General features: G+C 52.5%; 1 protein-coding gene across 2 annotated transcripts in view; it reads left to right on the top strand.

Moving 5' to 3' along the window:
- ZBTB16 (zinc finger and BTB domain containing 16) overlaps positions 1-14,361 on the top strand; it is a 191,686-nt gene that overhangs the window by 3,088 nt on the left and 174,237 nt on the right. For both annotated transcript variants that reach the window (XM_005856826.2, XM_005856825.2), the window contains exon 2: positions 1,343-2,706. In XM_005856826.2, the coding sequence (XP_005856888.2) occupies positions 1,433-2,706 (1,274 nt within the window). In that variant the 5' untranslated portion in view covers positions 1,343-1,432. The remainder of the gene's footprint in view (positions 1-1,342; positions 2,707-14,361) is intronic.

The raw sequence follows: 14,361 nt of genomic DNA, 5'->3' as shown, positions 1-14,361 counted from the left end.
GCGGGCCGGAGGCCCGGCTGACTGAGGGCACCCAGATTTCCCTTAGGACCCAAGGAGCTTGTTTTGGGGAAGGAATTCAGTAGCCCAGCTTCCTTTCGTTGCATTGCTCTCGGAAACCCCTACGCAGTCTGTGGAAAAGCCATAGGGGAGGATGAATGGCCTCAGCCCCCACCCCAGGCTGGGCAGCCAAGGGGCTTGATGAGACATACTGCTACCCTACCTGCGGGAGCTTTTGGCTCTGGAACCCGTAGGGCTCCTTCTGGGGGCAGAAGCAAGTAGTGTTGGGAGATTTAGGGAGAACCCTTGCTCCGCTTTGCTCCCAGTTCATTTCTTGACCACAGCAAGGCAGAGGCTGGAGGGTACTGGGCCTGCGAGGTCTTTCTAAGTCTTTAAACGGTTGGGGAGGGGGGCCCTGTTATTGATCCTCAACAGCTTGCTGTGGGGGAGACCTTTGTCTCCCAGCCCTGTCTTCCCTTCATACCGGTTGTAACTCGCACCATAGATGCTGGTGCCAGCGTCACTTCTAGCACCGGGAGCCATGCCCAGCAGCAGTTGCTGCTCCTGGTCACAGGACTTGCCCACTCCAGAGAGCCCGCGGGACACACTGGGAGTTCATATGTCTAGATTGCACTCCTGGCTGTGAGGGTCCATATTTCCTATGACCTCTCTTCTTAGTCCTCCACGACCTGTCCTCCTACATTTTATAGGTCCTCTTGTCCACTGGGCCCTGTGGGCAGGGGTAAGTGAGGCATCTTACATAAGTGTGCACCCATGTGTTAGGATGGGCCTGAAGAAGAGCCCTTGCCCTTGGATGTCTGTAGGCCAGACTGCAGGCTGCTAGCCCCAGCGAGGCTTGGCTTTGCTCCTGGGGCCACCACACTGAAGCAGGGTTCAGAAAAACGTTGTTTTGAAGATGAAGTTTGCTGCACAGGGGGCTGAGAGTGAAACTCAGGGCTTAACTTGACCAAAGGAAATGGCTCAATTCTTACTGATTTTCAGCAAGTGCTGGGCACCTCCTCATAACATGTTGGCCTTGCACAGCCCCCCCCCCCCCTTAGACTTAAGACCAGGGCTCTGAAGACTCCACTGTAATTTTCATTTTACTTTGTCAGTGGATTAGGCATATGTTATGGCAGAAATTTATCTTTGCTCTCATTGGTGGGCTTATAAAGGCAGACTCCTAGATTTCTAGGAAGCCCCTTGCCCTCTGTTAAAATCTCCAGGATGCTCTTGCTAGCTGAATGAGGGTGGGGTTGTATTGTTTGAATTCTTCTAGGGACACTGACTAATCTAGCTTTTATTCTGTCATCTCTTTTGCCTCTTCCCCCTTTCTTCCTTCTAGCCCTCTCCGTAGGCCCACGAAACCCAGCCCGCCCCACCACGCAGAGCCCGGAAGGAAAGAGAGCCCCATGCCTAAGCCGCGGGGAGCACCATGGATCTGACAAAGATGGGCATGATCCAGCTGCAGAACCCCAGCCACCCTTCGGGGCTCCTGTGCAAGGCCAACCAGATGCGGCTGGCCGGGACGCTGTGCGACGTGGTCATCATGGTGGACAGCCAGGAGTTCCATGCCCACCGGACCGTGCTGGCCTGCACCAGCAAGATGTTTGAGATCCTCTTCCACCGCAACAGCCAGCACTACACTCTGGACTTCCTCTCGCCAAAGACTTTCCAGCAGATCCTGGAGTATGCCTACACGGCCACGCTGCAGGCCAAGGCGGAGGACCTGGATGACCTGCTGTACGCCGCCGAGATCTTGGAGATCGAGTACCTGGAGGAGCAGTGCCTGAAGATCCTGGAGACCATCCAGGCCACAGACGACAATGACACGGAGGCCACCATGGCGGACGGCGGGGCGGAGGAAGAAGAGGACCGCAAGCCTCGGTACCTCAAGAACATCTTCATCTCGAAGCATTCCAGCGAGGAGAGTGGGTATGCCGGCGTGGCTGCGCAGAGCCTCCCTGGGCCCATGGCGGACCAGAGCCCGTCCATGTCCACCTCATTTGGACTTTCAGCCATGAGTCCCACCAAGGCCGCAGTGGACAGTTTGATGACCATAGGACAGTCTCTCCTGCAGGGAACTCTTCAGCCCCCTGCAGGGCCTGACGAACCTACTCTGGCTGGGGCTGGGCGGCTCCCTGCGGTAGCTGAGGTGAAGACAGAGATGATGCAGGTGGACGAGGTGCCCAGCCAGGACAGCCCTGGGGCAGCCGAGTCCAGCATTTCAGGCGGATTGGGGGACAAGGTTGAGGAAAGGGGCAAAGAGGGGCCCGGGACCCCAACTCGGAGCAGCGTCATTACCAGTGCGAGGGAGCTGCACTATGGGCGCGAGGAGAGTGCCGAGCAGCTGCCAACCCCCGCGGAGGCCGGCCAGGGTCCCCCAGGCCGACAGGAGCACCTGGCGTCCACCGCAGAGAAACACCTGGGCGTCTACTCCGTGTTGCCCAACCACAAGGCTGACTCGGTGCTGAACATGCCGTCCTCGGTGTCCTCGGGGCTCCACGTGCAGGTGCAGCCCGCTCTGGCTGTGTCCATGGACTTCAGCACCTACGGGAGCCTGCTGCCGCAGGGCTTCATCCAGAGGGAGCTGTTCAGCAAGCTGGGTGAGCTGGCTGTGGGCATGAAGTCGGAGAGCCGGACCCTCGGGGAGCCGTGCAGCGTGTGTGGGGTGGATCTGCCTGACAACGAGGCTGTGGAGCAGCACAGGTAGGTCCCTCGCCAGCCCGTGTCACCCGGCCCAAACCTCTGGCCCTGGCAGCCTGCCCTCATCCCTGGCTGCTCCCGAGTCCTGGGGCCCGACTCCCCTGTCCTCCCTGCTATTTGTAAAAAACCCACGTCTTTCTAAGACTTGGGACTGGGGTATGCCTTCCAAGTGTGAGGGGCCTAGGGTGTTGCCTACGTGTTGGGGAACGCACGGACCCAGATCTTACTAGGCTCTCGACGCTTTCTGCTTTCGGGCTCCCATTTGCTTGTTCTGCTGTTGGACCTGTTCTCTTTTGCCTGGAGTGGCTGATAACGTGGAGGGAGGGAGAAGAAAAGGTGGGGTTGAGGAGAAGGTGTCCCACGGCCTGGATCTGGCCATCCCGCCAGGTTTCAGGTACTCGGTTCCCATCAGTGGTCTCTGCCGAGGCAGGCGGTCTGCAGCTCTGGAGGATGGGAGGGGCCGGACGCTGCTTAGGGCTCGAGAGCAGCTGCCGGTCCGAACGTCATTCCTGGTGAACGTTCATCACCAGGAACGTGGCTTCCTCTCTCCCTTCCCATTCTCTGTTTCCAGAAACACTTTTAGAAGGAGTCGATTTACATATTAAAGGGGAAGGACGGGTATGAGATACTTGGGGCCAGCATTGGCTTCCTCTGGCTTCTGTCCCTTCTCTGTGAAATAACCATTGCGCACTTAGGACATGCCTGCTCCAATACTAAGTGCTTGCTGTGGAGTCATGTTTTTGTTACGGCCCTCTGAGATAGGCCATGTGCTCCCTTCCCATGGGAAGACACGGAGACCTTTTGCCAGGATCGCAGAGAAAGTAGGAGGCAGAGCTGGATTCAAATTCAGCTCCAAGGCCCTTTGCTGCCTTTTGGAGTCATTCAGTCCTGAAGAGGATTGTGCCCGTAGCACAGAGGGTTCTGAAGATTCCTCATCAGTAGGATCTGGTGTTTGCCTGCATCTGTCATAAGGACATGCCCGTCATTTTACCCTCCAGCCCCTGGGTCTGATGAGTGGTATGGAGAAGTCCAGTTTCTGTCGTCATTGTGAGAACATTTGCCTGTGTGCCCTCTTGCCTGCTCTTTGTCTGTTCTTGGGGGATCCCCACTTTTGCACCCCTCTGTCTACCCCATTCCTCCATTTCTCATTAGTGTAGGAGGGGATGTGACTGAGGGGGTGTGGGCAGAGCGGGAGGCGTCTGGAGGTTTGTCTGATGACCCCAAGCTGAGGCGGACTCCGACAGTGACAGTACCTAATCGTGGCTCTGAGGGTTACTTACCTCGTGGAAAGTGTTTATGAGCTAAACGTTAGCCGAGTTTTCCGGCGGGTGCGGAAAAATAACCACCGCTAAGGTGTGTCTTGATGCTTGTGCCGCTCAGAAGTAGACCGAGTTCGTGTTTGTTTTTGCTCAAACTTTCCTCAAGAGGAAATCCTCTCCTCAAACTTGACCAGGTAGGTTTCTCGTCTTCTCCGGATGTGAATGATTTCAGTGTTGTGCTGTGAGAAGTGGGCTCTGGTGGGAAGGAAACGCTTTGCTGGCTGTCCTCGGGCCCGGCTGCCTCTCTTGACCGAGAGGGCTACGAAGCCGCCACCCGCCCAGGACTTCCAAGTTCCCGTCCTGCGGGACCCTCGGTCCCCCTGGGAGGGGCTGGGGCCTGGCGGTGTGATACTCCCCGGAGCGAGCGAGGTGGTGAAACTGGAGTTTAGGAAACCTTTCTGAGCCCTGTGTTACTTTTTATTTATTTGTTAAAAAAATATTTTTCTTGGGTTACTTTTAAAAATGGAGGTGGTTAGCAGGGTGTGGTGCTGAATTAATGAAGTAATAGGTAGAAGTCCCTAGAGCTGAGACAGTACCCAATAACTGTGAAGGTGAAGAACTGACCCTCTGTCCCCCGTCTTGTTTGGGTCTCACGTCTGCCTAACCCCATTGGATCCGAGCTCCAGTGCTAGTGTCCACAGTGCGGCCGTCCTGGGGCTGTGCTGGCTGCGGGCCTTGTGGGGAGTGGCCCTGTCCCATGGACTTGGGGTGCTGAGGCGCTGGTCCTGGACCCTTGGTGTCACGTTGTGGGCTGCTGGCATGGAGAATGTGCTTTGACTGAGGGTGGAGAGTAAGCTGCTGCAACCCAGGAAACCAGGGCCTGGGGCAGTGCCAGGGTGGAAAGCCATGAGGAGCTAAAGCAGTGGTTCTTAACCTTCCTAATGCCTCGACCCTTTAGTACAGTTCCTCATGTTGTGGTGACCCCCAATTTCATTGTTACAAATTGAACATAATTAAAGCATAGTGATTAATCACAAAACAATATGTAATTATATATGTGTTTTCCGATGGTCTTAGGCGACCCCTGTGAAAGGGTCGTTGGACCCCCAAAGGGGTCGCGACCCACAGGTTGAGAACCGCTGGTCTAAAGAAATCAAGGAGGGGACACAATGCTCCTGCGCTGCCCGGCCCGGCCCTCCTCAGACTGGCAGCCGCTTAGCTCCTGGTCAGACGGCCTTGCCCCTCTCTCTCTCCCTCAGAGCTCCTGGATAAGGTGCTACTTCCCTACTTCCTACTGTTCTCTGTTCCTCCCCCACATCCCAGCTACCAGCAAAAACAGAGAAGCAACACAAAACAACCAGTGGGAGACTCTGACATCAGGAGACGGAATTGGCTATAATATAACAGTGACCAACATAGTGAAATAACAGGCGGCAGATTTATTTTATTTTTAAATATATTTTTATTGATTTCAGAGAGGAAGGGAGAGGGAGAGGGAGATAGAAACATCCATGATGAGAGAGAATCACTGAATTGGCTGGGGATGGAGCCCACAACCCGGGCGTGTGCCCTGGCCGGGAATCGAACTGTGACCTCCTGGTTCACAGGTTGAGGCTCAACCACTGAGCCATGCCAGTTGAGCAGGTTTTATTTTATTTTGTTTTATTTTATTTTATTTTGTCTTTTTAAAAATTTCATTTAAATCTTTATTGTTTAAAGTATTACGTAAGTCTCCTCCCTCCCCCCATTGACCTCTCCCCGGCCGCTCCCACCCCCCAACACATGCCCTTACCCTCCTACTGTTTGTGTCCATTGGTTATGCTCATGTGCATGCATACAAGTCCTTTGGTTGATCTCTTACCCCCCCACCCCACCCCCCATTTTGTTTTTAAGCCCATAGGCTAGAGTGTTGGTAAAGGGTAAGTCCCTTGCAGTTGTTGGGGAGCAGAAGGGCATGGAGAGGAAGGAAGGGGAGCTTGCTGGGAAGTGGTGCAGGAAGGGGAGCTTGTTATGGAATGCCATCAGTAGGATTCCTCGTGACTGGGCCCCAAGCTGGTGAGAGAGGAGCCTGTTAGCATGACAGAAAGTTGGAATGAAACCTAGTGAAGTTGTGGTCCCTACAGTGCACGGCGAGGTGTAAAAACAATGTTAAATGTAGTCCTGGATGGAAGGAAAGGCCAAAGACACTACCTGAATAAATCAACTGGGGCTGACTTCCCTAAGGGTCCAGAAGGAAGTCAGAACAGTTAGAAGACCTGATTGGCAGCATTCTCAGGCAGACGGAGGAGCAAGCTCTGGGCCCCCACACCTTCCCCAGGAGGCCCACATTATAGAAGATACGACTGAGGGAGGGAGGGTGATGTTGGGAGGGTCACAATAAGCTTCTGGAAGACTGGAATCTCTCTCTAGGCTCAGTCCCTCTTCCTTCTCTTTCTCTTCTGAAAGGCTGGAGCAGTTCTGCACGTAGGCTTGTCTGGATCTGCTCTGGGGACCGGCTCCTGTGGGCCAGACGTATCTTCTCATTCTCAGAGTGGCATACGTATGTGATATGTATGTTCACCTAAGTGTGAACACAGTCGTCATTGATAGCCCTCAGCCTCCCCAGGCTCATACAGCCTGGTCGTAAGATGTTTCTGAACTCAATGCTGCAGGATCCGCGTGGGATCTGGCTTCCTAAGATGCTGGATCTTCTACAGACAAACCCTCAGGCCAGCGACAGTGCGTGTCCTGCACACACAGAGTAAGGTCTCTTGCCTGGCTCCTGCAGAGATGCTCAGGAACCAAAAGGAACGGTCTCAGCCAGCTCCCTAGACCCAGCTCTGGAGTGCCTGAGCCATATAGTTGAGATGTCAGAGCTCTGCCTGGCCCTTTGTCTCGGTCTCTCTCAGGTGGCCAGTTGCTCTGTTTTCAGTGGTTGACCATGGAGAGGGTCAATAGCCACTGACCTTGGTTTTGGCCAGTTTGGGGAGGTTAGAAGTTGCCCTGAACTCTTGGCCCCTTTTGATCATTCTACCAGCTTTAGGCACCTGTGAGGTCAAACCAAGTTCTGTTTGGAAAAGAGTATGCTGTGGAGTAATGGTAGCAACAGCAATAATGTTATGAATGCCTTTTATCAGTTGTAGCACTTTCTCCTTTGCAAAGCATCTTTACTGACTTTGTGTTTTTTAACCTCAATCCTCCCCAAAGGGGAGGCAGGCCCATCATCATTCCATATCTGTGATGATGAAGTCTGAAGAACTCTGCAAGCTGCGGATAGGTTCTTTGTAAGTTTGCAGCAAACTCATTTAGTGGCAAAACCTGATCTGAACTGATGTGAGGCTATATTTATCCTGTCTATTTTGAATATTCATTTGTTTTGCTGCAAAAATATTGATGTGTTTGATTACAGAGTGTTGCTTCCTTAGACTCCTCTGGGACTGGGCAGACACGATCAGCCCCATAGTTCCTTTGTAGAATCTGAACAATTTGGATTTCTGAAGCACCTCAGGGTTTTGGATGAGGGATTGAGGGCCATTAGCAGCTCCAGTTCACAGATGAGGAGAACGAACCTTGGAGCCAGTGAGTGACTTGCCCAAGGTTGCATAGCTATAAATGGACAGGACCAGCCCCACCTAAGGCACAGCCCCGGGTGCTCCACGCCAGGCCATATAAGAACATGTGCATGCCGTTTTGGGTCAGTTCCATCTGACCTAGTCTTCGGGTGCCAACCCTGTCCCTGAGATGCCACCATAGGAGGCTACAGCTATCTTCCTTGACGTCAATCCTAAAGGTCAGGTGGTGCCCCGCTCCTCTTAGTATCTATTTATGGCTGTTCTGTCATTCACAGATTTGCCCAAATCCTTTCTGAATCCATTTCTATTTCCAGGAAGTATCCTTTTGGGGGTGATGAATGGCTCAAGTTTATAACCTCCTGAGCTCCTGGAAATCCAGTCTTTGGGAGAGGACGTTGGGTGTACAGATAGGAGACTGTGTGTGGGGTCTGCAGCTGCCGAGAGGCAGGCCTTGAGGCCCAGCCCTTTATTTTTATTTTATTATTTTATTTTATTTTTTTAAACTCTGGTCACCATTGTCAGTCTTTTTTTCATCCCGAGCTTTAATTTCTTCATTTGTAAACTTAGGCACTTGGACAAACTGTTTCTGGATTGCTGAGCTCTTTAAAACATAGTTCTTTTACCACCGGTATACCCACTTTCGTCTTCATGAAGTCCTCTTGGTTCATTGACTTTTGCTCTGGTTTGGATCTGGATTCCAGCTAACATAGGGGGCCAGTTAGATCCGAGTCTGTCTGCCCTGATGTCGTTTCTACATCCTGAAGCCTGCTTAGGGTTACTGAGTCACCTGGGATCGAGGCTGAACGCTGGGAAATTTTGAAGATGATGTACTTTATTTCCAATGGAGGAAGCTTGTATGCTCTTTCATCTCAGTGAGAAGTTCCAGTTTGATTTGCTGTCACCGTTGGCTGGTGCCGCGAGCTGCGGGAGGCAGTGGGGAGACAGCTTTAGCTCAGCAACACTTTCCCTCCCGCTTGCTCTAAGAATACTATTTATGAATCTAAGATAGTGATTATCCTAAACTGTTAAAATTAAACCCCATTCACAACTCGTTGATTTGTTGCTAATTCTGGAGAAAAACATTTCCAATCACTTCAGTTTTGTAAATTAATGACTTTGAAACATGTCCCAGGGAAAGCCCAAGTGTGAGACTTCAGAGTCCCGCTAAATAAATACAGGTGTGTCTCCGTTTGCCCCGTGGAGGGTTTCTGAGTTTTCCACGGTAACGGAGCTTTTCTTACGTTCTGTGTTGGCCATGTTCGGTGAGAGCCTGGCGCGATTGCAGTTATTCTGATAGAAAGAAAAATGTACTGTGGCATCCCCACTGCCCCACCTCCCACCCCCCGTTTTATTTTTTTATTTAAAAAATATTTTTTATTGATTTTTAGAGAGGAAGGGAGAGGGAGAAAGAGATAGAAACATCAATAATAAGTGAGAATCATTGATTGGCTGCCTCCTGCATGACTGGGGATCAAGCCCGCAACTGGGCCTGTGCCCTGACCGGGAATGGAACCGTGACCTCCTGGTTCATAGGTCGACGCTCAACCACTGAGCCACCGCAGCCAGGCCACCCCACATTTTATACAGAGTAAATGCATATTTTGAGCAAATGAGACTATTTTTGGCTCAGGACCCCGATTTCACTATTTGCCAGCTGTGTGACTCTGGTTACCTTACCTAACCTCTCTGTGCCTGCTTGATTGTCAAATGGGAATAAATAACAAACACTTGATTAGTTATAAGGACTAATTACTAAATATTTGTAAGGTGCAAGGAATGTGGCACAGGGTGAGTGCTCCATATGTGATTGCTATTATTTTGTGTGTTTTTTAAATCCTCACCTGAGGATATTTTTTCCATTGATTTTTTTTTTTTTTTAGAAAGAGTGAAAGGGAGGGAGGGAGAGAAGGAGAGAGAGAAACATCAATGTGAGAGAGACGCATCGATTGGTTGCCTCCTGCATGCACCGTGACTGGGGCCGGTGATTGAACCCGCAAACCCAGGTACATGCCCTTGACGGGGCATTCAAACCCACGACCCTTCAGTGTGCAGGCTGACGCTCTAACCACTGAGCACACCCACCAGGGCTGCTGCTGTGTTTTTATTGCCATTGTTGTTGTGACGCGGGGGACACTGGTGGTGCAAGGTGAAAGACATGTTTGTGCTGGTCCAGGTCCTACTTTCCCCAGAGGCGTTGGTTCCTTCAGCACCAAAAAAAAATGCTGCCTCGGGCCCTGTGTGGGGCTGGTACACAGTGAGCACCGGCATTTTCCCCAGAAATTGATCTCTTGTACCTTGGTGGCCAGGGTACTCTTTGTCCCATTGACCCGAGGCCTGATGAGTCATTGCAGTTCTCATTTAAATTTAGCTGGGCCACGCTCCAGCACCCCCAGTTCCCCGTGCCCAGGCGGCTCACGGTGCCGTGTCCTGTGGCCTGCCCGCACGGCCAGGCGTGCAGAGACGAGGGGCACAGCACCGCCCACTGAGGAAGTCCGGGCTCCAGGTGCTGCGCGTTCCAGAGCGCCCTCCCTTTCCCCACCCCCGTGCAGCAGGGTTCTAAGGGTGAATTCAGCAAATGCTGTTTTGAGTGCTTGATACAGATCAGGTTCTGTGCTAAGCGCATCCGTCGTCAGAATCTTCCCAAACCCTAGAGGCACCCTGTTAGGTGGATATTAGTTTTGCATCCCAGATGGGCAGAGGGACGCACAGTGGTCAGTGGACTTGTCCATGGTAAGACAGGCAAGGGTGGCACCAGGGCTTGTGCCCAGGCCTCTGGCTCCACTCGCACCCTTCTCTCCATCGCGTGCTGCTTGGCCCTTCGGCCCCTGGTGGTATCAGAAGGGGAGGGGAATGCAGGACGGCCAGCTCGCGCTCCCTGCAGCCAGTGACCAGGCGGCATGCTGCTCGGCCTGCTCCGGCCTGGCTGCCTCTTGGGGCTGCCGTGGAGCGGAGCTGTGAGCGTGCTGCTTCTGCCCGGGGTCCAGGTGTGTGGTGGTCGGGGCCAGCGAGGCCCAAGGACCTGCCTCTACTACACTGTCTCTTACTGACACCGAGACCAGCCTCTCCAGATAGAGGCCTTTTGTGCTGCCTGAAAAAAACCCAAAAAAAAACAAAAAAGGGAGAGAAAAAGAAACCCACTCACAAAACTGAAAATTCCATGCTGTTACTCCATGCCAGCCTAATCAGAAATCCCCCTTGCTACCATTTCCCCTTAAAAGCCCCGGTGCGCTTATTATGCCGGCTCATTCTGGGAAAACTATGGTTGGGTTTTGCCTACGTGAGGTTTATCTCTGCAGCTGCAAGGAGGGAATCTGCGGTACTTTATTGTCAGCACGGAAACTTTGGCTGAAAACTTGCAAAAACCTGCTTAATTCTAAATTCCCAGCTCACTTTTGACTCTTGTCTTCAAGGCGTGATTTTTCTTTACCAGGAAGAGACTGTGTTCAGCTTTGCAGCCGGAAGAATCCAAGTTAGAAGAGAGAAAGAACTGCCCGAAACAGTGGAGGACTAGTGGTGACGTTACTAGATTTGGTCACGGAAATGTTGAGGAAGAGGAGAATTGTGGGCCAGTCGGAAGTGGTTTTTAGAGTTTTCCCTGCTTTAGGGTCTTTTAGATCCTCCCGATATAATAAGTAAAGACTTAGACACACAAACAAACCAGCACCAGCAGGCCCGCCAAGAACAAGCCATGCGTACCCCCAGACCCGAGGGAAGTGGGGCCAGGCATGAAGACTGGCCTTGGGTCCACGTTGCATGCGAGAGCTGCGCTGTGAACTTGGGAACGCTTCCACCTGTGTGACTGTCAGGCTCCTCTCCTGTGAAGTGAGGGTAGCCTCTTACCTCTCAGCGTGATTTTAAACATGTGAGTTCCGGGACCATGTAGCATAACGCACACAGCAGGGACTCCGCGTGAGGCCGCCTCCCTGCCTCCCGCCTCTCCTGTGACTACTGACCAGGGAGTCGCTCTCTGAGCCGTCACACCCTCGCCCAGCGCCGGTCTCTAAGCGGATTAGCCGAGCGTTGTGATCTTAATGTCATTAGGCCTGTTGGCACAGTTCTCCTTGCCATAGTGAGAAGCAGATGTGGCCGGCCGTAATGGCCCTGGGTGATCCATCAGCCTGGAGTGCCGGGGGAAACATTATGAGTGTTAATTTGGGGGAGTCTCTTATGGTAGCTTGGGGGAAACGTGGAGGGAGTGTTGGAAACGTATTGATTTAAGCCCTTCAGCAGGTTAGATGCTGCCCGGGGTCTACTGCGGCTGAACTGCCCAGCCCCCACACCCCTCTCTTCAAGTCAGGCCCCTCCTGATGACTTCCAGAGTTGGAGAGACAACTTAGCAGGCCCTTGTTTCTTGCCGATGTACCTTATTAGTAGCACCTGGCATCATAACCCACTAATGGGAACCAGCGCTCTCCTCCTGCGTGGCCAGTGACAAGTAGCCCTGTCAGCCGGGGCCCGCCGTGCGAGGAAGTTCCTATTAGCTTTATGGTCAGGAGAACTTGTCCTGTTCAGGAAATGAATGTTGCTGCTAAAGGTCCGCGGCCCTGACCCTGGCGGTGTAACCTGTGCTGGCCGGGGAGCCCCGCGCAGGATGCTTGGGATTTCAGCCCCTCTCTGGTTCTTGTCATATGTGAAGCGGGAATCACTGTGGTATGTTGCAGCCTTGAACTTTTGATTTATTTGCCAAGGGCCCCTTAACTGTTGCCATGCCGGACGGCTGTGCGGTGACAGAGCCGAGTGTCCGTGCCTAGATGTGTGCGAGGAGTCATGCTGGCAGGGCTCATCTCTGCGAGGGGGGTCCTGGAGGGGGGGGCGGTCATGATCTGCTTGCTTTTGCATTCCTGCAGCTTCAAAATTTTCTTGGGGGTGTTGGTCACAGTGATGGGAAACTAGGAAGCACTACGCTGAACCTGGGTTTGAATTCTTCCTCTGCGTCTTGCAAGCTCTGTCTTGCGGCAAGATTCCCAAGCGCCCCCGTCCTCGTCTGGGAGGGGCAGTGACAGCCTCCACGTTGTAGTGTTGCCGTGACGTTGTCCATAGGGCGATGCCGACGGAATATGCGGCCCAGCTTGGAACGCTGTGTGGTGTCAGGTTATAGTGTTTGAGAGGATGTGCCTGTTGCTTTTATTTTTCTCAACATAAACTCGTTTTAAACATTGGAAAGTATGGCACAGCACTTTTTCCTGTTTAATTTACCGAGACCATTTTTTTTCTCTTATCGTAGCCTTAGAGTCATTAAAGAAAGGCTACTTAAGTTGTTCCTTTTTTTTTTCTTTTCTTTTTCGGCCTGTGAGTACTGTTTCTAAATGTGAATTTTGCAGAGAACAGCAGTGTTTGACCTTCTTCGTGAGGGAAGCTTTTGCCTCACTCTTTTTAAGGAGAGGCGTTTGTGAGTCGTCTGGCGAACGGATGCGTTACTGTTGCTGCTATTGCTGCTGCTGCTGCCGTTTTAAAGGCCCCGGTGACAAAGGAGTGAACCAGATTCTCAGGGAAGTGTGCAGAGTGTGGTCCAGAGAGGTGGGCCTGTGGGGGACCGGCTCAGAGGTGACACCTCCTTTAGGAACTTGAAAACAGATCTGCCCATCTGTCTCCCGTGTTTATGGAATCGCCAGTAGTAGTTCAAGGGGCGGGGGGCGTTATCATCTGATTGCAGGGTTGGGTGCAAGGGAAAGGACAGCCTGTCGAGGCAGCTGGACCCCGAGTTTTGGAGAATGGGTTACTGGCCCATTTCAGGGTACACACACCGGAGGGGAGCACGTTCTCACCTCCTCTCAGCCGTTTCTTTATCCTCCACGTGAAAAACGGTGCACATCTTGATTAAACAGCAGGTGAAAGTTGCTTCGAAGCATTGGTGGAGTAGGGATCGGAAATGTTCAATGCAAAGCTCAACCATGACAGTTGTCCCCTAAATGCTCTGCTAAATTAAGGACCTGCTAACATGTGTGAGTCTACCTCCCCACTTCCCCCTTCCCCTTCCCCTCGGCAGAAGGGAAAAAGATGGTACCTAAAAACAACGTGAAGCGGCTGCTAAATCGAGCGACTCTAAAAACAAGTTTCTTTCCTTGACGTTGCGTGTGGAAACCCAGGGCTGGCCGTGTGAGCGCTGCAGACCCCTTGGGGCCCGTGTGCCTCTCCTCCCCTCAGTTTTTAACGCAGTGGTTTTCATGGCCACGTCTCCCCTCTTTCCCCCCTTCGTGATCATCCACTATTTTACTTTTTGTGTTCTGACAGCCGCAAGAGTGATTTTTGTTGTTTGAGCCGAGGAGCTGCTAAATCTTCCCCAGCAGTTGATTCAATGAGGCAGGGAGGGTGGCTGGAGGGGAGAGGCCAGACCTTGGCATCCCCTGTTGCAAAAGTGAAAAATATTTCTGTTTGCAGTTAATTTTAGTGGCGAGCAGATCATGTTAACTGGATGTAATTGCTTCCAGATATGGCCGAGGGTTTTGTGTGTTGAGATGAAGGGTCTGGTAAGTGCTTGCTTCCTGTGTAAATTAGCCTGTTCCATTCAGTCTTTCATTCTCATCAGCCCTGGGTTCTGTCATTCTCCCATTTCCCCTCCAGGCCCGCAGCCTGGTGTGAGAAGCAGCTTGTCTGTCCCTCTGGGTGCAATTCTTTTGTCACTTGGAGCCATTCACCTCCTGCTTCTTGATGTGACTTTGCCCTTAAAACGACGAGAAGAGTTTGAAAAGAGGCCGCCGGGCCTGCCTCTCTCTGCGCAGGGGCAGCCCCGCAGGGCCCAGGAGCAGGCGCGCGTCCTGGTCACGCGGATTGTGTTTCGGAACCCAGAGCTCCTGGTTTTCCATGGCTTTTCTCGCCCCTGCCCTCTGACCTCTACTCCCAATTTGGAG

The sequence above is a fragment of the Myotis brandtii genome, unplaced genomic scaffold, assembly GCF_000412655.1.
Source record: "Myotis brandtii unplaced genomic scaffold, ASM41265v1 scaffold105, whole genome shotgun sequence".
NCBI classification, from domain to species: Eukaryota; Metazoa; Chordata; class Mammalia; order Chiroptera; family Vespertilionidae; genus Myotis; species Myotis brandtii.
The sequence above is the reverse complement of the archived record's forward strand: the minus strand, read 5'-3'. Positions and strand labels throughout refer to the sequence as shown.